The sequence below is a fragment of the Salvia splendens genome, chromosome 2 (assembly GCF_004379255.2).
Source record: "Salvia splendens isolate huo1 chromosome 2, SspV2, whole genome shotgun sequence".
In the NCBI taxonomy this organism is placed as follows: Eukaryota; Viridiplantae; Streptophyta; class Magnoliopsida; order Lamiales; family Lamiaceae; genus Salvia; species Salvia splendens.
Genome location: NC_056033.1, coordinates 144,102 through 167,196, shown reverse-complemented (window position 1 = coordinate 167,196; position 23,095 = coordinate 144,102). Strand labels below are relative to the sequence as shown.

Here is a 23,095-nt window from a genome sequence, read left to right as displayed (position 1 = left end):
TACATTTGTTCAGTTGCTTCTCATTATTGCTAATACTTTGCAATAGCCAATTCAAAGCAAGAATATGCTTGTGTCGTGTGCTAGTATGGGCCACACAAACCTCACTTTAGTCCAAATATTACTACTATTGAACCTCATTCAAAACCACTTGCATATACTTTCAGATTTAAAGTATTCTATACTTTTAGAAAAGAATGTATACTAGAACACCAATACAGTACTAATTTAATCTAGTTTTTTTTTGTCTTGATTTGTTAGCAATTTTAATCTAGTCAAGCTATCAAACAAAGCTCAAAAGGAATCAAGTAAAATATGAGATGTAACGAGAAAATGAATCGAGAAAATCAAACCAACAAATGTAACCAGCAAGTTGTACAATGCGAGTCAACCTCAGAAAAACTACTACATTTCCTTATGATACCAGATAAATAAATGTTAACATTCGTTTACAATCCAGTAAACTGCACAGCTGCAAACAGTACTGTCTGAGTCTAGCGTAGGCACGGTAATCATGAATGATAGCTTGAGCGGAATGAGCTCCATTGCATTGTGGAGAGGAGTACCTGCCGCCTATGCCAAATGTCTACATAAAACTGAGTGGCAAACCAATCGCACACATCCAAATACACAGGAGTGGGTAGAGTGGAGAATTTCATAGATAATGAAGAAAACTGGACCGGGAATGGAAGATGTAAAAATAATACTCCTATTCCTATAAGAGTCTTGTTGACTTGCCTCTATGGAATTCTTGAAGATGAAGCATCATACAGATTTTGAGTCTTTAACTAACTGAAAAAATGTACAAGACAGCCCAGTAATACCAGCGACTTGTTTCCAGTTCCGGGTTCCAACACCAAAAGCTGCCCCAGCAACAACACCAGCTGACAAAGTATTAATCTACAATCATTTCAAAAGAACAAAAATCTATTCATCAGCATCCCCTTAAGAAAAAGAAAGAAAAACCATGAGTTGTCCACTAGCCCCTACCGAGATGGTCAGATGCCAGATAAAATGGATCTTCTACACTCAATTTGACAACTGTGACTTTTCTCAATCATCATGCTAATTGGTTGAGAACTACAAACTTATACTATTTGATCTACTACATTCATTGTCATACTCTTCTACATGGAATCCCAAATCATAAAGTGAAAAAAGGCAAGTATATATTGACTAACTAATACGGGGTGATCGGAAGATCGAGGTGATCGGCGGCGAAGAAGCTCAGCGATCGGAAAATCTGCACGCGAGTGAGTTGCTCGACGGACAGAGGATGCAGTTTGCAAGTGAAATAAAAACTGATTGAGAGTCACGTTTGGGAATAAACTTATCATTGAGAAAATATGTAATATGACAAGTTCCCTTTTATATTCTAGGACCCTAGGGTGGTTCAACCTTCCTATCTCCCGAGATAGAGCTTATAGCTGCGCCCGACACTTACAACATTTTACATACGAAAAATACTTGAAAATAATACTGAAAGATTTACAACTATAAATACATAACAGTAGGAAATAATATAGCTCATCTCGACACACAATCGGAGAGGCGATTGGGTGGTCGAGTCTTTCTCTTTGGGTGATCAGTGGTCTTCATTTCGGCACGGGGCTGTTGAGCAAGTTCGTGGTGGTGTGTGATTGTATTCTCCTGTTGTGGCTGTGCGCTCTCATGTATCTGAGTTGGAGGAGATGGCAGTACGTTGGGGTCTTGTGATACCGTATCTACTCCCCCGTCGTTGAGAACCTCCTTGTCCTCAAGGAGTAACTCAGGAAAGCGTTGTTGGACCAAGGAAAAAGGCTCCCAAGTGACCGAGTCGTCATGCCAACGTAGAAGAGCGTGCTCAGTTGCTGCATTGTCACGAAGCATGACCCTTTTTTCTAGTAGTGCGACGGGTTTGACAAAGATTTTTCCACTACGGCAGTCGTCGGGCAAAGGAGATGGAGCAATGGTAGAGTCTGCTTCTATATATGGCCGGAGCAAACTCACATGAAATACATTGTGGATACGACTCCCTTCGGGCAGCTTAAGACGATAAGCAACCTCACCAATTTTTGCGAGCACCTCAAACGGGCCATAATATCGTCGTGACAGTTTGGCCGATTGTGGTTTGGCTACCGAATGCTGACGGTATTGTTGGAGTTTCAACAAAACCATATCCCCAACCTTGAATTCTACATGACGTCTGTGACGGTTGGCGGTATCCCTCATTCGCTGTTGAGCTCTCTCCAAATTCTTCCGTAGCTCGACCAAAAGTAAGCCACGCTGTCGAATCAAGGCTGCCACGGACGGAGGGGTACGGTGAGAAGGTTCAGCGGCCACCAAAGGTGGGGGTTCGCGACCATATAAAGCCTGAAATGGCGAAACACCCAACGCCTCATGGTGAAAGCAATTCAAGGCCAACTCCGCCCAGGGTAAGAAGTTTGACCATTTAGACGGAATATCAGCTGTGAATGCCCGTAAATACTGCTCTAATCCCCTATTCCGTACTTCCGTTTGTCCGTCGGATTGAGGATGGTAAGCGGTAGAGAAGTGCAGTTTTGTACCACTTAAGCGCATCAATTCTTCCCACACGGCATTGAGGAACACCGTATCGCGATCCGAAACCAATGTTTTTGGGAAACCATGATGTTTAACAATAGTATTGACAAACAAATGAGCCACACGGAGAGCGTCAAACCTGGCCGGTAATGGGGCGAAGTGAGCATACTTCGAGAGATGGTCTACGACGACCATGATGGTTGTATAGCCGCGTGAAGAAGGAAGGCCTGTAATAAAGTCCATAGACACGTCCTCCCAGACTTGCGACGGAATGGGAAGGGGCTGGAGGAGCCCAGCTGGTTTCTGTGTCAAGTACTTTGTAGTTTGACAATCCAAACAAGCGGCGACGTATTTCCTGACCTCCGCCCTCATGTTTGGCCAATAGAAAGAAGCTGCAATTCGGTGAAATGTACGATCGAAGCCTGGATGACCAGCTAACGGTGTACTATGGTGTTCATATAACAACACCTTTTTAGAAGGAGAAGTGGAGGGCACGTAAATACGGCGCTTGAAATAAACAAGCTCGCCATCAAATGAAAAGGTCTGCGGTGCCTTCCCGGAAGATATCCTTCGGATCAGGTCCTGAAGTTCGGCAGAAGAGGCAGTGTCGGTCTTCAAATCAGCAAGCACAGACGGTATAGGATGGGCGACAGCGGAGAGGAGTTCGCCGTCGGCCTGAGGCGTGCCGTCCACCGAGTCTCCGCGTCGGGATAAAGCATCTGCGACCTTATTATGGCTGCCCTTTTTATACTCAATAACAAACTTATATCCCATAAGTTTCCGGACATAAAGGTGTTGATCCGGAGTTTGAACTACCTGCAACAATAATTCCTTCAAGCTTTTCTGATCTGTACGAATGATGAACTCGCGACCCAGTAAGTATTGCCTCCACTTCTGAACGGCCTCCACAATAGCGTACAACTCTTTATGATAGGTCGACGCAGCTCTGCGACGGGGGCCCAATTTCTTGCTGAAAAAGGCTAACGGATGGTCATCTTGAAGTAGGACAGCCCCCACACTAGTGTCGGAAGCATCCGTTTCGATATAAAATTGCCTTGAGAAGTCCGGAAGACGGAGAACAGGTGCCGAAGTCATAGCACTCTTCAAATCTGAGAAGCTGCGCTCAGCGGATGGTGACCAACAAAATGAGTCCTTTTTAAGAAGGTCCGTCAAAGGAGCTGCAATAATCACGTAATTGGCGATAAAACGTCTATAGTACCCAGTGAGGCCTATGAATCCCCTCAACTGTTTGACTGTTGTAGGAATAGGCCAAGCTACCATGGCGTCAATTTTGCAAGGATCCGCTTTAAGTTGACCGTCAGTGATAAGATGCCCCAAATATTCAATTGTAGTACTACAAAACGCACACTTCGAAAGTTTAGCATAAAACTGATTACCATGTAAAATGGAGAGTACCTCCGAAAGATGAGTAGCATGCAATTCCAAGGTGGAGCTATATATCAAAATGTCGTCAAAAAACACGATGACCGACTTTCGTAGTAGAGGTTGGAAAATCGTGTTCATGGCTGCTTGGAATGTTGAAGGGGCGTTAGTGAGGCCAAAGGGCATGACGAGGAACTCGAAGTGGCCGTCATGTGTGCGGAACGCAGTTTTGAAGATATCAGCTTCGTGCATCCGAATCTGATGATATCCTAAGCGCAAGTCAAGCTTTGTAAAATACTTTGCCGAACCTAGCTCATCAAAGAGCTCATCTGAGGTAGGTATAGGGAAATGATCAGGTATAGTAGCAGTATTCAAAGCCAGATAATCAATACAGAATCTGAAAGACCCGTCTTTCTTGCGGATGAGAAGCACCGGGGAAGAGAATGGGCTCTGGCTGCGTTGAATGATACATTGATCAAGCATTTCTCGAACTTGGCGTTCTATCTCTGTCTTTTGAAAATAAGGCTACCGATACGGTCGGACATTGACTGGCCGAGAATTCGGAAGCAAATGTATTCGGTGATCGAAAGGGCGACGTGGAGGAACCCCGGAAGGCTGCGCAAAAACCTGTTGATGCTGCTGAAGTACCGTCTGGATGAGGACAGGTATGTTGTCAGGTATAGACATAGGCTGTTCGGACATTAAGTTCGTGTGTGTGGACTCGACAGCCACCAACTCAAAAAGCTCATGATCGGAAGTGCAGGATAGAAGAGCCGATAGAGTACACAGTGAAACACGACGAGGAGGTGGTGTAATAGCTCGCAATAGTATCGGACAGCCATCCTTAACGAATCCCATAGTGCTGCTGGAATAATCATGCGTTACTTTCCCAAGGGATTCCAACCATTCCATCCCTAGAATGACGTCTGTGCCGTAGGCTGCTAGGATATGTAAGTCGAGAACAAATGACGTGTCTTGCATTACCAACACAGTTTGTCTCGCTACATGCGTGCACAACAAATATTCACCGCTACCGACGTACACCCGGAAAGGAGTAATTGGTGAAAGAGGCAGGAACAATTTCTCCGCCACTCGAGGGTGTAAGAAGTCGTGAGAAGCTCCGGTATCTATCAACACACTAACAGTGGAGGACCCAATTGAGCCCATGATGCTCAAAGATTTAACACGGTTGCGCCCATCGCACGACTGCAAATGGGAAAGATCAGCCGTGACAGGTTCCTCGTCTTGGTCAGTTTCAGGTTCCTCATCTTCATCCAAACCCATGTAGACAAGAAATGTCTGTTTGCAGGCATGACCCGGTGCCCACTTTTCATTACAATACCAACATTGCCCTCGTTTGGAACGCTCCGCTTTCTCCGCCTGGGAAACACGGACGACCGGAAGTTTAGAGAAATCACGAGGACGAGATTGAGGTGGATGGTCCTTGGGCGTTGGTGCAGCAACCTGTTTATCCAAAGAAGCCGATTGCGGGAGAGTAAGCGCTCGAGAATCCCGTGAAGTCCAGGAGCGTTTTTGAAACCCGGAAGACTGCGGCAATGAATCCGCATGTGTGGCCGAAAGCTCGTGAGATAGAGCAAAAGCGGTAGCCAAGGAAGCAGGTCGATGAAGCTTAACTTGACGTTGCACCGGTTGCTTTAAACCTGTAATATAAATTGGCAATAGGGTGGATTCTGGAACTCCGGAAATTCTATTCATCATCTTCTCAAATGCCAATTGGTATTCTGAAACCGAACCTGTTTGACACAATTTAGAGATAAGGCCTATATAATTCTCATAGCATTGGGGATCAAACCTGTGTCGGACGTCTTCCAAGAAATCCAACCACGTTACAAACTGAGTGTTGGCTCGGTAATTGAATATCCAATCGTCAACCGGAGGATCGAATAGCATGACTGTGTAATGTAGTCGATGTTCCTCGGGCATCATAATATGGTCGAAGTAATATTGTACACGAGAAATCCAATTCGTGGCATCAGAACCATCAAAGTGAGGAGGATCCATTTTCACACGAGGATGATAGTCTGAAGGAGGAAATCCTTGCTGGTTGCGGCTGAAAGGGGGATCCCAGCAGGTTGGTGGACGTGGTTGACTGTTGTCCCACGTTCGAAGTGGAGTTTGGCGGTTGGGAGGCGGTTCCCAACATGAACGTGTGCGCAACTGTTCGCCCGCGAAATCAGGAGCTTGACCTGTGATGGAATTAGGCGGCCGTTGATAACGATCACTCCGGTATCGAGCGCCGGAAGAATATCCGTGGTCATGCGGTAAGCGAGGTACTGGATTATCCGGAAAACAGGTGGGAAACCCGGAACGCTGATGACGATTGCCATCGCTGTGGGAGAATGCTCTTGGATCACGATTAGGCTGCCCAGTACGATGGGATGGATCCGAATCGTCCGCGTCGAACTCATGGGAAGTGTAGGGGTGTACGGGGTCGGGTTTATGAAATGGCTGAAGAGATGTGATCCGACGTTCAGTGGTATCAATTCGGGATTCCAACTTAGAAAAGCCGGCCAACAAACGGTCAAGTTTGGTGTTAACTGGATCTGGAATTTGATTTTGGCGTAATTCTGGGGAATCTGTTCCATCAGAAATGTCATGAATACGCTGTGGTCCCAAAGCCTCCTTGTAACCGACGCCGCCGGAGAGTCGACGGGAAGGACCGATGGCTGAATCCACTGGATTGAAATCAGAGGGCATGCCCCAATGAGATCCTGATTGATCGTGACCCGACATGAGTTCGGGATGAAAGCACCAGATAATACGGGGTGATCGGAAGATCGAGGTGATCGGCGGCGAAGAAGCTCGGCGATCGGAAAATCTGCACGCGAGTGAGTTGCTCGACGGACAGAGGATGCAGTTTGCAAGTGAAATAAAAACTGATTGAGAGTCACGTTTGGGAATAAACTTATCATTGAGAAAATATGTAATATGACAAGTTCCCTTTTATATTCTAGGACCCTAGGGTGGTTCAACCTTCCTATCTCCCGGGAAAGAACCACAAAGAAAACCCGAGATAGAGCTTATAGCTGCGCCCGACACTTACAACATTTTACATACGAAAAATACTTGAAAATAATACTGAAAGATTTACAACTTTAAATACATAACAGTAGGAAATAATATAGCTCATCTCGACACACAATCGGAGAGGCGATTGGGTGGTCGAGTCTTTCTCTTTGGGCGATCAATGGTCTTCATTTCGGCACGGGGCTGTTGAGCAAGTTCGTGGTGGTGTGTGATTGTATTCTCCTGTTGTGGCTGTGCGCTCTCATGTATCTGAGTTGGAGGAGATGGCAGTACGTTGGGGTCTTGTGATACCGTATCACTAACCCAGTCATTCCGGCGCCGATATCTTTGTATTCCACAGTGAGAAAAAGAAAATATTGCAGCAAATAGTCCTAGAATTATGAGAAACACATAATAAACAGTGAGATTTTAGGAAAGAAAATAATGATATATCCAAAAGTTGGGCACATAACTCTGCAAAGGTGTCTACTTAGCAAGTAAACAGAGTGATGAGTTGACATAAATAGACTGGGTGATTATTTACCGCAATAAAACCCGCACTGGCCGACGGTCTTGGCCTGCCAACAGAATCAAAGATTAACAGAAATCACAAATAACCGTAAAAGTCGAAATCTATAAAGATAAGCTTACAATGTACGATGCTCGGTAGCTTCCAGATAGACCTACAAGTATTCCCAAATCAATATAAGCCCAAAATTCGTAATAGAATGATAAGAATTGAAATCAAGTTCCAGTTTAAACAGTGAAACAGTACAATGAACACAAAGCTCAAATGATTCTTTCTTTCACCTAGCAAAATCATACTCGCCCTATTTCTACATTCACTTGACATGTTTCCGCTCATCAACTCCCCCAAACACCTTACACAAAAACAAACAAAGAGCAACTGCAAAAGAAGAAGTCAAATTTACCTAGTCTTTTAGCAGCAAAAGGGCCATAGCAAGCACCCCAGATAGCTCCAGCCTGCAATAAAGTTTGTTCGTTTTACAAAAAAAAGAAAAAGAAAAAAAAACACTCGATCGAGAAAACGTCGATTTACAATAATAGTACTTACGGAGCTCAGACGTAATACGGAATCGACTGCGATGGAAGAGCATGGCAGGTGAACCACTGGATCGGCCTCCATATATTGATGGATTAATTAATTAGCTCCGATCCGCCGGCGTGCCACCGCTTTGTGTTGTTTAATTTCTTTTAATAGGAGTACCAAATAATTCCTCTTTTTGGTTTTAATGTGAGCCCGATCGGTAAATAAATGGGCTTCGGTCGATATTGGTATGTGGAAGCCCACAGATATCCCCTTGTTGTACTACCCGGTTTAATCAACCCAACAATACCAAAACCCTAGCTCTCCCTCTTTTATTTTTTCTCTCATCTCCTACACACACGCATCACGCAGCTGCCGGTCGACTCAATACACGTAAGCTCGTATCCACCTCCATCTCCAGTAACTACTTTCGCTCGAGCTCAATATGAAATTTTCTGATTCGGTTGCAGGAAATCGGCGAAAATGAGCAAAGGTGCGGCGCCGGCGGGAGCCAAAGGTGGGAAGAAGAAGGGAGCGTCCTTCGTCATCGATTGCACGAAGCCGGTGGAGGATAAGATTATGGAGATTGCCTCGCTCGAGAAGTTTTTGCAGGAAAGAATCAAGGTCGGCGGAAAAGCCGGCGCTCTCGGGGATTCGGTCACCGTAACTCGTGAGAAAAGCAAGATCACCGTCACTGCCGATTCTGCTTTCTCCAAGAGGTGAACTGATTTTTCACTTAAATTTATAATAGTAGATCTCGTATTCGTTGACTGCTTGTAGATATATGTCTACTTTTCTGAATGCAGGATTTAGTGATAGAGCGTAGAGCTTTTCTGTGCATATTATGCGAGTGAAAGTTTTGCACCTTAAGAAATGACCTGTGCATGACATTCCTTGTTTGTCAAAGTTTTGCACCTTAAGAAATGCATCGCTTAACGTTGGTGTATGTAGGGATGTCAATCGGGTCAACCCGTTCGGGTTGTCGGGCCATTCGGGTACGGGCTATTCGGGTTATGATTTTTTTCGGGCTATAAAAGTTCGACCCTAACCCTAACCCTTCGGGTTTCGGGCTAACCCACCGGGTTATTCGGGCCAATGCGTATTTTTAATTCTTTTAATATTTTCAAAAAATAATATGTATTTTAAATTTTCTTTAATTATATACATATTTTTAATTAATCATTCAACAATGAAATACATATTTTTAATTTTCTTTAATATTTTTAAAAAAGATTAAGTTATTTAAATTTAAAAAACTTATTCATTACATAATTATTTACAAAATATCTATAAATAGTATGTTTATGTATTTAAAACATAAATCAACACTTTGTTTCAAAATTCAAACATAAATCAATTCGTAGAAAATTAAATAAATTTTTCATAACGTGAGAGGTGCATCGTAGATGTAATAAAAATATTTTGAATTGTTAAAGAGTGAATTATCAAGATGCTAGCTAATTGGAGTAACTCTAAGTTTTCTTGAATTATGATTGGTCAAATTTAATTTATTCCAGCTGTAAATAAGTCAAATAATAATTTATCTTTGTTTTAAGAATCATCAAAGTATGCATAATTCAATGACGAAGCGATGTCAAAACACTTTGCACTATTATATTGGAAATATACTAAAAGAAAGCTTTTATATACGAGTATTTATGAATCTATGAACCACATGGTGATTTTTTTCGTGATCTTATATAGTCGGTTTACGTATTTGGATTTTGCATGGTTTTAGAGGGTTGTCTTGGATGATTTTGATTATATTTCTATATTTTGGTATGTTTATATGTTTGTTGAGAAATGATGGAAAATTGATTAGAAAATGTACACAAAATATGTGGATGTGCAGCAGCCTTGTTTGAGTCAATGTTTCTCGCGATTTTGAAGTCTAATAAACCTCTAATACATATCATTCTCTTCGTCTTCGAAAGAGCTTCGTGTGGATATATTGCACGCCTCAATCGGAGCTTGTAGAGAAAGTTATGACCGTTACAAAAACTGCTTGTTGTGCAGAAGCCTTCAACCCGACGGGCCAACCCGTAACCCGAACGGGTCAGCCCGAATGGCCCGATTTTAAATTCGGGCTGCGAAATTACAACCCTAACCCTGTATTTTTATCGGGTTATTCGGGCTGGCCCGCGGGTTCGGGTTACATTGACATCCCTAGGTGTATGAAATTTCTACTTATAATCTTTGTTGGTGCACTTTCAAATGCAAAGTGAGGTCTGGGCCATACAATTTTGGCATTATAAGTGTATTTCTCTGAAATTAAACAAGAGTAAAATGTTCTAGGCGCCTTTGGAAAAAGCATTATAAGTGTATTTCTCTGAAATTAAACAAGAGTAAAATGACCCAAAAATGTTCTAGTCGCCTTTGGAAAAAGTTCTTATTTTTATTATTATCATCGTTGTTATTGCTGTAGGTGTAGGTTATCAAATATAGATATATATTTATATTTTTAGAATAATAGCAGTTGGCAGTATAGAGCTGTATATTTTCTCTCATGCCCTTTGTCTTTGTTATTTTCAATGGACTTAGTATCTTTTTATCTTCAGGTATATTAAGTATTTGACTAAGAAATACTTGAAGAAGCATAATGTTAGAGATTGGCTTCGGGTGATTGCTTCCAACAAAGATCGCAATGTTTATGAACTGCGCTACTTCAACATTGCTGAACAAGAGGGTGAGGAAGAAGATTAAACGAGCAGCTTGGGGTTTCCGATGCTCCACTTTTTGAATCACTTCTTGCCGTTGGTTGTCTTTCATCCCAAAGTTTTCTAAATTCCCTAGATTTTGAGCTTGGACTTTTTAGCTATCTTGTTTTATGTTACTCGTATTTTATATAATTATTATTGTTACCTCATTCTACAGCAATAGATCCCTTTTTGCTTTAAAAAAACTAGATCCCTTTTTGAAAAAGTGTATTTGTGGTATAGCTTTATTGCCTAGATGCTTGGTGCTGTCTGTGTGGTGAGTGACTTATAGTACTCCCTCCCTCTGTAGCTGAGTCATATTTCTTTTTGGGTTGTCCCACTGTAGTGGAGTCGTTTCTTTTTTTTGGTGAAAAAACAACTTTTCATCTCTCTTACTTTATTCTTTTTTCATCACTCTACCTTTTTTCTTTCTTATTTTATTATGCATTTACTTAACTCATTTAACACAATTTTTCTTAAATCTCATATCGGAAAGAAACGCCTCTAGTATAGATGGACGGAGGGAGTATAAAGTTTTAGTTACAGCTCACGACAGTTTTGACTTTTAGCTCTCACTCAGGAAAATTGTAGTAGTACCTTTTCCTCTCACTGGAATGCTACATTAATTAATATTGGGCATTGGCATGCCTTGGCTTATCGATACATTATGCAGCTTCTGCTCCCACAATGAGCCACACGCAGAAACACATTCATGGTAAACTCCATCTGCCGTGACACCTTGCTCTGTTGGACCTTGGCGGTGGTGACCTTCATCGTCCTGTAGCTCGTCCGTCGCCCCCAATCCATTTCCGAGTCAACTCCCTCACCCTCTCCAACTTCTCCGGCAATGACTTGCTTTTCTCCGTTGTCCGCCGATAACAGGTGAGATCTGGTTACACCGTATGTAGGCTGCGAAGTTTCAACACTATGCTAATCTAGGAGATCAAATTCCTCTTCCACAGTCGCTGGACCAAATGAGATTGATGTGTTTTGAGGAGCAAAATTGGAATTTACCCTTCAATCGAGGTGCGTTTAGCGAGCCAAATAAGCTGTCGTAGCCCCTCCCACCTAATACCTCAACTGGAAGATTGAACATTTTTTATCGAGCCTGAGCAGGCTTTCATGATATGCCTACCAAACACCAAAAATAACCATATACCAGACCTTCATCACTGCTACCAAACACCCCCTAATTCTATACTGTAAAACGAGCACATTAAAGTTCTTATGGATGTGTTTGCATCAAACATTGTACCTAATCTATAATAACGGCTTCCTTACATCGCAGTTATATTTTGCACAGTAAATTCAGTCCTTATAATGGTACTCCTTACTACAACATAACAATAATCGAACTGTGCACAATAGTAATATAGGTTAATCCTCTGCAAGAAGCTACATAGTAGCAAACACCAAATATGAGACAGAAATAGAAAACTGAAAGTATTAATCCTACCAAGTAATTACACTACGAATACACCGTACAGCAAGGACCTGGGCCTAGCTTAATCTGAGTGAAAAAAACAACTAATCCTCAACGACTTGATCTATTTCTTTGCATAGGTGACCAGCATAGGATGGTCCTCACTTATCTTAAATCCCTGAAGCCCCTGCATTGCAACTGTTGACTGCATCTCATTTTCATATTCTATGAAAGCAATTCCAGGCTTAGCTTCAACCATCCTAACTTCCTTAAATCCAGGGCACTGACTGAAGAGCATTTGCAGCATCATTGAAGTTGTTTGGTGTGGAAGATTTTGAATGAACAATATGTTATTTGGAGGGGCAGGACCCTCTGGAGCAGCTCTAGCACCCATATATGGGATCTGGGATAACTGTACCATATAAAGAAGAATGATTTAGGAGCTTCTTCACAAACAAATAGGGAAAGATGGTGGGGACGCAGAAACAACATTTTCCAGAAGTGAAGGGCAAAAACACCTCAACACAGAGAAAGTGGTGCAAACAAATAAAATTAAGTTAGTTTGGGCACCCATGGCAAAGATTGCAGAGGAAATTATTTTCCCATGTGAATTTCAATAGACATAAATAGTGATAGGAATCCTAGATATAAATAATGAGTAGCTCTTGACTGAGCACTTACAGGAGGGGCTGCACCATAAGCACCAGCATATGTGGAATTTAGACCCACTGCTGCTTGGTTCGCATCATGCTGATCCTTCTTCTTTCTTCCTATAATAGAAGCACACAAAGACCGGAGAAGAATAGTGAGTCTAGTAATTATGATTAGGTAATACCTAATACAAAAAACAAGTGTACCATATAAATTTGAGAGTTTTCAGCTATATACACATTTCATTATAATTCTTGCTTCATTCAAATACATGTATCCATGATAGGGTTCATTCAAATACATATATCCATGATATGTCTCCTGGAGATTATCCAGTTACAGTGCCAAATAGTACTGATCTGGATTCACTTCTATCAATTCTAATATGTTATCAATGTAATTTTGCAAGTACAACGAGTCATTAGAGTAAGAAAAAGAGGGTCCATAGTTGGAGTGGTTGGCTCATCTCACCCACACAGTGTAACATGTACAAGAGAAAACCTCTATAAATCAAAACCAATAAACTTGTCATTAATATGCGCAGATCATAATCTGTTGTAAGTTAACCTCAGAGTAGTCATGCAAAAAGAAAATCATGCCATGAAGCAAAGAAGGTAATGAACAATTTACTCAATCAAAACATCTTATAACAGAAAGCATGATCAGACACTTACTTCAGATAGCCATTCTTGAAAAGAAGCTCATGCTCCCTCCTTATATATGTAATATGCAATTTAAAAAGATTACTTACCTCTGTCATCATGCTTTTTTCTTTTTTCTCGAGGTACAAAAGTACCATCTGTCTTGGCTATGACATCAGACTTTGACTTGGCATATTGTATCCGCTGAGATAAGCATAATGTAAATAATTTCAAACTCGAACTCGAGGAATGCAGTAGTTATCAACGTTAAATGTTTTTACAACAACACACTAACGGGTAAATAATCCTCTTTCTTAGTGCCAAAGAAGTGATTCTATATTTCAACATAGTTCCTTCAACTGTCTCAGATGCCAACTTATCTATCATCTAGAAACCGTTAAACTAGTTACTTACGAAGTGGGACTTCAATTATAAACACAAAACTTGTTGTAGTGTTTTTGCATCTTCGCTCACAGGATGGATCTTTACACATCTACACCTCAAGGTCAAAAATAACAAAATCCCAGAATACTAACGACCAACACCAGATTTTCAAGTTAAACTTCATACTGCAAATAATGCATGAGCAAAGTCATGATAGCACAATCTAGTCTCATAAGTTAAACCACATACTGCAAATAATGAAGGACACCAGAATGAAATTACAGCATCAAAAATGAAAGAAAGAAACTCAGAAATTAAGAAATTTCATACCATTGGCTTGTCGTAGAACGGAAATCCCTGCATTTGACGAAGCGCATTGGAGGCGGAAGAGACCTCTTCAAAAACGACCCATGCTTGGCCCTTATGCTTTAGGGTTTTGAAGGCCAATACCTCCAGTATTTTCCCGAACTGCGAAAACACCGCGTGCAGCGATTTCTTCAATTCTATCAACATAAGATTAAGCATAACCGAGGGTGAGTCCACCAAACAACATAACAAACTCCTCAAAATGCCAAATTCTCAGCACAGCCATCAGAAAAAATACCGTCGAGCTTAATTTTCTCGTTGAGATTATTAATGTAAATCGTCTGATTCGAAGCAGTTTCCGAGCCAGCAGGGGCAGGGGCAGGGGCGGGGGCGGGGGCGGGGGCGGGTGGTGCCTCTTCCATGGACTCTGGCTCGCTATTTCTTCTCCGGTAATCGAGAATTTCACCGCGGCTACGATTAGACTGGGATTTGAATATTGAAATGGGGTTCATATTCGGGCCTATTTTATTGGGCTTAGTGTCCACCACAATATTGTCCAAATACTGTTGGGCTAAGTTTATAGCCCAAAATTGACAGGTAGATGCCCGGATATTTTGCACAGGCAATGTACGCTTAATGACTATTTTAAAAAATAAATTCTGTTTAGCTCTATAAGATTTGAAAATAGAATATTATTCAAACTTTCTCAATTATCCCCCTCTGATCTAATATTTCACTTTCATATTTTATGGGACTGACATAATTTAACCAAGACTCTTGATTGAAATAACTGTTATACCTAAGCAATTAAACAAGTAAAAACACAACAATATTAAAATCTTCATAACATTTTTTTTACCTAAATCGAAATTGAACTTATTACCTAAAAACCCACAAAATTACGTGTATCAGTTTAGTTCATAAGACGATTCTCCTTTAATCAATTGCTCGGAATTTGAGTTATTTCATAAGCGTATATGTGGGGTTTGTGTATAAGTTGTAATTAAAAATAAGTAAGTTGTAGTAGGAGTAATTAATTTGGTTTGAACTTGGTTTTATTATTTTAAAAACAAGTGTCATTTTAAATAACAAGAAGTGTTATTTTTCATATGAAATAAATTATCACTATTGTTTAGAATAATAATTATTCTTTATAATTACTTGGAATAGATATATTATCATATTATCCGTAAATCAATATACCAACACGGTAACTCAGTTAATTACAATATACTACTATTAAAAGTGATATATAATTACTTGGAATAGATATAATATCAATATTTATCATATTATCCGTAGTCGTAGAAAATTTGAGTAAGTACTGAAGTTCATTTTGAATATTGGTGGACCATCATTTATAAGAATATCAAAGAATCATATTCCAAATATTTTAGTTTGAATCTAAGAGTTTAGGTCGTGGATGCAACATTAGAATACAAAAATTAACCTTTAGGTGTATTAGGTATCTAGACTCATACATCCTAAACCACACAAGGTAATTGTTAACCGGATACATTATTTGTACTGAATTCATATATCCTACAAATCTATATCTATATCTATATAATCTATACAATATATAAAAGGGGAGTTTTGGAGAAATTTAAAAGATTGTCATTTAATTTAAAAAATTATATTAAATTAAAAATGTATGATTAAAGGTCATTTAAACATTTGATTAAAAGCTAAAAACGTTTGATTAAGTGGAGTGAGTGGGAGGTTTTACTATGTCATTTAAATTTAGAGAAATTTACAAGATTAATTAAATTAAAAATGTATAATTAAAGGCCATTTAAACATTTGCTTAAAAGCTAAAAACGTGTTGTTAAGTGGGGCCTCTAAATTAAGTGGAGTGAGTGGGAGGTTTTAAAGGGTTACGTGCATAATATTTTAGCATATAAATATGTCATTTAAAGGCTGGGTATCCACACATACCTACTTACCTTATACTCCATAGGAGGAAAGCTTGACGTCATGGAACCATTACACACCATGCTCAATGAGCTCGAGGCTTCCTCAATTTCTTTGGTTGTCAAAGTATGCTGCATTCGTGTTTTTGACACAACCGCTGCTGGAGACAAAGCCATTGTGATCAGTAAACAGTGTGTTTTACAAGATCGTGCGGTACATTATTTTGTTGGTCGTCGAATGTTTATTTGCAAAGTAATAGTAAATCATAAATTATGGACTTTTCCTACGGTGCATTAAAATCCAAGCAACTTTTCCATGAGCTTACCATATTATAATTTTTTAAATAGTTCAATGTTCCGTGCATAACACGGGTGAGATACTAGTAATATACAAAAGAGGAGTTTTGGAGAAATTTACAAGATTGCCATTTAATTTAAAAAATTATATTAAATTAAAAATGTATAAAACATGTGATTAAGTGGACTGAGTGGGAGGTTTTACTATGTCATTTAACCGCTCCATTATTCAGATATGTACTGACAATAATTATAATAGTTTCTTCATATATTTGACCTATAAATATGATAGTTTATTTCTCATTTCCACATACCTTCTCCGATTGCATTATTATATTTCCAACAATTTTATTTTCTACTAGGGTTCTTATGTTCACCAATAGTAATACTTTAATATTCATATTTCATTTCTTCATCAGTCATAGTATATTGTCTTCAGGTTTGGAAAAAAAAAAGCATTAGAATATGTTTTCCTGATCATATGGCATGTGTTTTGTCATTTCTTATTTTATTCAATTTTTTAGTTATTTATCAAAAACCATTTTTGTTCGTTTGTTACTTTCCCTGCGCATGGCATTAGTATTCGAGGAACATTTTCCCACAATTTTATTTTCTAATATTGCACTCAAATCCTAAAGCTTAGTGTATTAAAAATAAAGAGAAAAGGGAAGGGAGATATTTACCTTCCCGAAATGTTATAAATGTGTATGTTTGTATATCTAGATTTGTTATTAATGCATGAAGCATTAATTTAATTTAATTTAATTTATTTTTTTATTTATTTAATGGGTTATTTTTAATTCATTTAAACTAATTTATTCAATTCTTTATTTGTTTAAAGTTATTGGATTTGCCCATAGTTAAATTATTTAGTGTTTTTTCACATAATTATTCTCAATAGATTTAATTTATTTTTAATATTTTATTTGCCTAAAATTTTATTGTACAATATTTATTAACTATTGTTTATTAGTGAATTGAACTATAAAGCAAATTAAGATCTGTGCATCGCATAGGTGGTACACTAGTTGACATAACATTCAACTTAGGAAAGTGTCCATAAAAATTTTGAATTCAAACTCAGATTCAGTGACATATTTGGACTGTAGATAATAAAATCATAAGATATGCAATTGAAGTACTATAATTTGGATCGACATTTTTTTTATTTATCTCACATAATATTTGAAATTAAATTAATAAAACAGAATTTGTGGAACAAAACTAAATGAATATACACCTCAATAAACGTAGTAAATGTTGACCACCAAATTGCGTATGCTTGAAATCCAGTGGATTTCCGACAACAACTCTCCATTTTAGGATTTTCCTTATACTTTTACCCCTTCTCTCTATATATATGGCAGCTTCTTCTTCCATTCTCAACCCTTGGGCGCCTCCAAACCTTCTACAAAAAAAACACCACACCAGAGGTTCCCTTATTAAACAGTCCAATCCCACAAATTATTCTCCAGATTTCCCATAGTGGAAATTAAAAAAAAAAAAACTGAAAAATGGCTCGTTCTTTCTCCAACGTTAAAACTGTCACTTCCTTCATCGGCAACCAAATCTCCGCAGTTGTTACCAGGTTCGTTACCAGAGTTTAAAAATATAAATAAATAAATAAATACCATAATTAAATTGATACGTACAGGAGAGGATACTCTGCTGCGTCGCAGGGGCGGGTTGTTGGGGCTCCGAACGTGGTGGTGAAGAAAGGACCGGTGAAGGTCGGGGAGAGTGCATGGGTGCCCGATCCGGTGACCGGGTACTACAGGCCTGAATGCAATGCCAAGGAGCTTGACCCGGTGGAGCTGAGGGAGATGATGAGGAGCAAGAAGAACAACGCTAAATGAACCGCACCCGCCATGGAGACGGCCTTCCAAATGTGATCTCATTTGGCCCGTCACTGGACACGGATCATTCTACCCACTAGGTAGAACATAGATCAACAATGCATTTATCCGCTTATAATATGACCACATTTTTTTTTGCCAGTTCCCTGGTATTATTACTATGCTGTTTTTATGTATGCTCAGAGTATTTTTGTTGCTAATGTTATTAACAATATATTGGAGTACTACTCCTAGTAGATTTTTGTTTGAACTTTTTATCAGTTATTGCTTTGGAGTATTGTTCCGCATAAATCAAACAAAAGCTTGATGAAATGTACTACTCCTACAAGTTAGATGTTGCAAGTTGATTCATAAAGTGTTTCCCACGACTTACTGCTGAAATCAAGTCACAACACACACTATATGAAGTAAAAAGCAATTTTGGGCTAATAGTCAGCGTATCACAGTTATAACACATCATTTCAATTTTATAGACGTAAAGCTAAGAGGAAATCAAATACACAATGTTACAATTATTCGGTACACGCAAATAGTAAAAATGATACATACCATGTGAGAGTTCTGAGTTTGTATGATTTTGGAATAAAATGAAGAGAAGAGAAATCCTGATTTTTCATTGGACTGATCCAAACACCATCACTTTAAAAAAGTGTCCGGAGAGGCAACGCATGACTTTTTGATCCACTTACATGCTCCAATCTCGTATTTCATTTTCTTAGTAAATAAAATGAAATAGAGGACTGAAACATGACGGAGATGCCATGTTCAACAACGTCGAATCAGAGGATATTTTTCCAATAGAAACCTGAGAAGAAAGTTGGGAATAAATTTCTATTAATACTTACATATTGTATAAGGATATCAGAAACCAGAGCTAATCCTGAAACATGTGCTACCATAATCATCACAGAAGATGCAGGATTAGGAACCAAATTACGCTAGCCGAAAAGGATGATGATTCTGCTGAAAAATCTAGCTCAGACAACTTCAATGCTTAAAATTATAGAAGCGAGATGAGAGAACAATTGATCTCTTCTGAAATAGTACTAAAATAAAAACTCATACTATGGATTTCAAAACACGTCATTTATCACCATCTCAACCAGAGTGGCCTAGAGGAGATTTAAAATTCATTAGAGTTCTGAGATGTAACACTCAAAAGAGTGGTAAGAGTCTGGGTTGAAAGTGTCTATTCATGAAGTAATGCAATGACAGGTTCTGATACGAAACAGAAATGACTACGTAACCTATTATTTTGCTCACCGAAGAAAACAATCTTTGCAAACACAAATAATAAAACAGACAGTTCAGGTAACCATGATTATGATCCTTAATATAGCTGGACAGAAGATAATAAATGATAAATTGAGGTAGCAAAATACTAGTATCAGGTATAGGACCAATTATCCAATATATATTCAAGTAGTTCATTTTTTCCATAACCACAGAATTGTCTGCCTCTCGGTTTAGACAGCTATTTGATATATAAAGCATCACCACAACGGGGTAGAAGTTGCCCATAACTTCTCAAATAATCCACATACAAAACTTAAAACTGTCTAAAAGCGAGGGTAACAAAGGTTGAAGTATGAAAGTCATAAAAACTATGGAGGCTGTGAGATTTGTTTAAACCTTCCAATTGCATTCTTATTTTTCTAAGTAAACCATGAATTGAACTTTCCTGTTTTTATATAGCCATTTTACGATTTTGGTCCTGAACATTCTAAGTAAACCATGAATTGAACTTTCTAAAAGCGAGGGTAACAAAGGTTGAAGTATGAAAGGCCAAAATTGGTCCTGAACATATAGCCATTTTACGATTTTGGTCCTAAACATTATCTTTTGGATTTTTTGGTCTTGCACATATGGACATTTGATCATTTTGGTCCTGCACATATGGAAATTTGATCATTTTGGTCCCCCGTCAACATTTTCGTTAAAAACTAACGGTCAACATTATCTTTTGGATTTTTTGGTCCTGCACATATGGATATTTGATCATTTTGGTCTTGCACATATGGAATTTTGATCATTTTGGTCCTCCTCAACATTTTCGTTAAAAACTAACGGTCAACGGCCGATTTTTGACTAAAACAATGGGTTGGGTCGGGTCGTGTTTGGGTCGGGTTTGGGTTACACGTTAAGAAAAAAAATAATTATTTTTTATTAATTAAAAAATTATAAAACTTTAATTTTTAGTTATTTTTGTTGATTAAAAATATTATAACGACTAAAACATGATGTTATTATACGATTTAAACATGATATTACACAATAAAATAAAAAATTACCAAATTAAAATAATCATTTTTTAATCAAAATAATAAAATTAAAGTATATTAATATTAAATCTATATAATAAAATTAAATAATTAAAAAATTATTTTTAATAAAATCTAAGCATAATATTTTCTTCAAATTCATGAAAAAATTAATTAAAAAATACTATACTTTAATTTTATTAATTAAAAAATATTAATTAATTTTTTAAGAATAGTATGCTTAGATTTTAACGAAAATATTATGCTTAGATTTTAAGAAAATATTATTTTTTTCTTAACGTATAACCCAAACCCGACCCAAACACGACCCGACCCAACCCATTGTTTTAGTCAAAAATCGGCCGTTGACCGTTAGTTTTTAACGAAAATGTTGACGGAGGACCAAAATGATCAAAATTCCATATGTGCAGGACCAAAATGATCAAATGTCCATATGTGCAGAACCAAAAAATCCAAAAGATAATGTTGACCGTTAGTTTTTAACGGAAATATTGACGGAGGACCAAAATGATCAAATGTCCATATGTGCAGGACCAAAAAATCCAAAAGATAATGTTTAGGACCAAAATCGTAAAATGGCTATATGTTCAGGACCAATTTTGGCCTTTACTCTTCGTTTTAATTATTAATTTGGAAGAAATTATTACCTTCCAAGGGCTTTTCGCAAATTCCTATCTCATACACAAACCACAATTCACTCAACTGGGCATTATTGGCCCATTCCAAAGCATCCAAAAAGCCTAGAATACAACCTTTTGCTCGTTCAGTTTTGCTGAATTCTCTTGTTCGTCTAAAACTCTTTGAAGCTCCTTTGGAGAGTAAGACTAATGGAAGTAAAGAACGTTTACTGGAGTCTTTGAGCCCCACTCAGCATCTTTACAACACCTAGCGAATTCGGCAAAACTGTGCTTGGTTTGAAATAATAACCCTAACTCATTAACAGAATGAGAATGACTAGGCAAAGTGAAAATGAGCCCCACAAACTTGATGCTATAAATTGAAGAATCTGCATCCAATACATAGACACAAAAAAGCCTACCTCGGTTTAAACCGAAGAAACAAGATCCAAAGCATTGCAATCCAATCCACAGCCACTTTGCGGGCATATAAAGAAATTATCAATCCCAAAATCAGCAGAGGCAATTCCAGCTTGTCGGCGTTTCTCCTGACCTCGACGATACTCAACCAGATAAACAGCACTTTGACTTTAACACCAGATAAATCAGTGAGCTTATTTTGACGTATGAAGCCGCTGATGACAGAGCTGTACTTGAGCTGATACGAGCCTTCCAAAGAGAAGCTGCAGGAAGCGTTCATATAGGCGTTGAATTTGCCGGTGGTCTCGTCCAGATCATAGTGTGTTACCCCTATTGGGACTATACCGATAGGGAAACCGTAGGCTTGGATTGCTTCGTAGGCCGTTGGAACGCCGTCAGAGAGGAAGAGGAGGCAGGAGAGAACAACGGCTGTGATTTGGACTTTCGATTGCATTCTGATTCAACTCGGCGATTGATGGGAAGAAAGAATATTCGAGATCGTCGATTTCATTTTTTTTCGTTTATGTACTAGACAGCTTATCGATCTAGTAACAACTCATCCGCGTTGTACAAGACAAATTATTATTATTATTATCAATTACTGTAGTACTACTACTCCATGATACATCGATTTGGATATACTCTATAAATCTGATGAATTATTTGGGCTCGATTTACTTATACTATACTCCATTTTGCATGTATATTGTGATTTTTGGCCCAATAGGCTTATACTACTACTACTACTACGCAACATTACCTGACATCCAAATCACAAATCATTAACCACCAAATATATCACGTTTGTCACTCCATTTCCTAACTATTGCAACATGTAAATTACTTATACTAGTAGCATAACATTTTTTCATGAATATACTAAAGTAGATGAATTAAAGTGATGAAGCTACCAATTACGCAGCTGAATCCGAACATAGCCATTTTGATCAAACACAGATTTCCAAATTCAAACTGACCTGCATCAACGAGAGGCAAAAGGTTTATTCGAATTGGCGCATTTAAATCCGCAGCCGCAGCGCGGACTCTCCTCGAAATCGTTGGCAGGAAAAGCGGCGGACGCGATCCCGACGGAGAGCTCCAGATTGGCGCCGTCCTTGGTGACCTCGACGATATTCAACTACAGAAACAGAATTTTAACCTGGATTCCGGTGAGATTCCTAATCTTATTGGTGGAGATCATGCCGGTAATGGTGGTCTTGTATTTGAGGTTGTATCCCTGGATGGTGAAGCTGCACGTCTTGTCCAAGTAAACGGAGAATTTGCCGGTGGAGACGTCGAGCTTGTAGTTCGTCACCCCCTCCGGTAGCAGGCCTTCCGGAAGTCCGTACGATCCGATTGCTTCGTACACCGTCGGCCGGTCCGCCACGGTGGCAACGACGACCACGAGGAGCAGGAGTTGCCGGGGGGGAAGACATGGGGGATTGAATTGGAGCAAAGGATGGATGATGGATCGACTTATGATTTTACACTAGCAAGTTGGCCGCATATTCTTACTTTTCTTCCTATATTTTACTACTAGTATCCAATCCAAAACAAAACTAAGCTCTGTTTTTTTGGCATCATTCATACCTGTTATAACAAGTTCAAAAAAT

At 38.8% G+C, this 23,095-nt stretch overlaps 5 protein-coding genes across 9 annotated transcripts; 2 read left to right on the top strand and 3 right to left on the bottom strand.

The window, feature by feature from the left end:
* Positions 1-313: 313 nt before the first annotated feature.
* LOC121780980 (outer envelope pore protein 16-4, chloroplastic-like) lies at positions 314-8,165 on the bottom strand. Of its 5 annotated transcripts, XM_042178674.1 has the most exons (7): positions 8,024-8,165; positions 7,881-7,932; positions 7,600-7,631; positions 7,493-7,526; positions 7,273-7,340; positions 736-897; positions 314-570 (listed from the first exon to the last, which is right to left on the bottom strand). In XM_042178674.1, exons 1-6 carry the CDS (start codon positions 8,093-8,095, stop codon positions 763-765), a joined length of 393 nt encoding a protein of 130 aa, XP_042034608.1. In that variant the 5' UTR covers positions 8,096-8,165; the 3' UTR covers positions 314-570; positions 736-762. The 5 variants fall into 5 exon arrangements, with proteins under 5 accessions (XP_042034608.1, XP_042034599.1, XP_042034616.1 ...); XM_042178665.1 differs by having other exon boundaries at positions 314-897; XM_042178682.1 differs by lacking the exon at positions 314-570 and having other exon boundaries at positions 746-881.
* Positions 8,166-8,257: 92 nt separating this feature from the next.
* On the top strand, positions 8,258-10,873 carry LOC121781012 (60S ribosomal protein L22-2). Its single transcript, XM_042178692.1, has 3 exons — positions 8,258-8,389; positions 8,467-8,715; positions 10,555-10,873. The coding sequence occupies exons 2-3, from the start codon at positions 8,480-8,482 to the stop codon at positions 10,697-10,699; spliced, it is 381 nt and encodes a 126-aa protein (XP_042034626.1). The 5' UTR covers positions 8,258-8,389; positions 8,467-8,479; the 3' UTR covers positions 10,700-10,873.
* Positions 10,874-12,039: 1,166 nt separating this feature from the next.
* LOC121780947 (U1 small nuclear ribonucleoprotein A-like) lies at positions 12,040-14,550 on the bottom strand. The gene is made up of 5 exons (XM_042178611.1): positions 14,396-14,550; positions 14,122-14,294; positions 13,518-13,611; positions 12,797-12,885; positions 12,040-12,527 (listed from the first exon to the last, which is right to left on the bottom strand). The coding sequence occupies exons 1-5, from the start codon at positions 14,517-14,519 to the stop codon at positions 12,240-12,242; spliced, it is 768 nt and encodes a 255-aa protein (XP_042034545.1). The 5' UTR covers positions 14,520-14,550; the 3' UTR covers positions 12,040-12,239.
* A 3,156-nt stretch (positions 14,551-17,706) lies between these two features.
* Positions 17,707-18,390, top strand: LOC121781022 (protein SENESCENCE-ASSOCIATED GENE 21, mitochondrial-like). Its single transcript, XM_042178702.1, has 2 exons — positions 17,707-17,895; positions 17,962-18,390. Exons 1-2 carry the CDS (start codon positions 17,822-17,824, stop codon positions 18,161-18,163), a joined length of 276 nt encoding a protein of 91 aa, XP_042034636.1. The 5' UTR covers positions 17,707-17,821; the 3' UTR covers positions 18,164-18,390.
* A 272-nt stretch (positions 18,391-18,662) lies between these two features.
* Positions 18,663-22,029, bottom strand: LOC121780970. Its single transcript, XM_042178640.1, has 2 exons — positions 21,485-22,029; positions 18,663-18,968 (listed from the first exon to the last, which is right to left on the bottom strand). The coding sequence occupies exons 1-2, from the start codon at positions 21,934-21,936 to the stop codon at positions 18,929-18,931; spliced, it is 492 nt and encodes a 163-aa protein (XP_042034574.1). The 5' UTR covers positions 21,937-22,029; the 3' UTR covers positions 18,663-18,928.
* Positions 22,030-23,095: the final 1,066 nt, after the last annotated feature.

Bases quoted from the DNA above. Each gene is read 5' to 3' on its own strand.
- LOC121780980 (XM_042178658.1), bottom strand. From the start codon at position 8,095: ATGGAGGCCGATCCAGTGGTTCACCTGCCATGCTCTTCCATCGCAGTC. The intron at 7,632-7,880 runs GTAAATTTGACT...GAATACTTGTAG, and splicing joins TTTTGCTGCTAAAAGACTAG to GTCTATCTGGAAGCTACCGA. The intron at 7,527-7,599 runs GTAAGCTTATCT...TTCTGTTGGCAG, and splicing joins GCTACCGAGCATCGTACATT to GCCAAGACCGTCGGCCAGTG.
- LOC121780947 (XM_042178611.1), bottom strand. From the start codon at position 14,519: ATGGAAGAGGCACCACCCGCCCCCGCCCCCGCCCCCGCCCCTGCCCCT. The intron at 14,295-14,395 runs GTATTTTTTCTG...TTATGTTGATAG, and splicing joins CGAGAAAATTAAGCTCGACG to AATTGAAGAAATCGCTGCAC. The intron at 13,612-14,121 runs GTATGAAATTTC...TGCTTATCTCAG, and splicing joins CGTTCTACGACAAGCCAATG to CGGATACAATATGCCAAGTC.
- LOC121781012 (XM_042178692.1), top strand. From the start codon at position 8,480: ATGAGCAAAGGTGCGGCGCCGGCGGGAGCCAAAGGTGGGAAGAAGAAG. The intron at 8,716-10,554 runs GTGAACTGATTT...TTTTATCTTCAG, and splicing joins GATTCTGCTTTCTCCAAGAG to GTATATTAAGTATTTGACTA.
- LOC121781022 (XM_042178702.1), top strand. From the start codon at position 17,822: ATGGCTCGTTCTTTCTCCAACGTTAAAACTGTCACTTCCTTCATCGGC. The intron at 17,896-17,961 runs GTTCGTTACCAG...TGATACGTACAG, and splicing joins ATCTCCGCAGTTGTTACCAG to GAGAGGATACTCTGCTGCGT.
- LOC121780970 (XM_042178640.1), bottom strand. From the start codon at position 21,936: ATGCAATCGAAAGTCCAAATCACAGCCGTTGTTCTCTCCTGCCTCCTC. The intron at 18,969-21,484 runs GTAGGCTTTTTT...CTTTCTTCTCAG, and splicing joins TTTCTTCGGTTTAAACCGAG to GTTTCTATTGGAAAAATATC.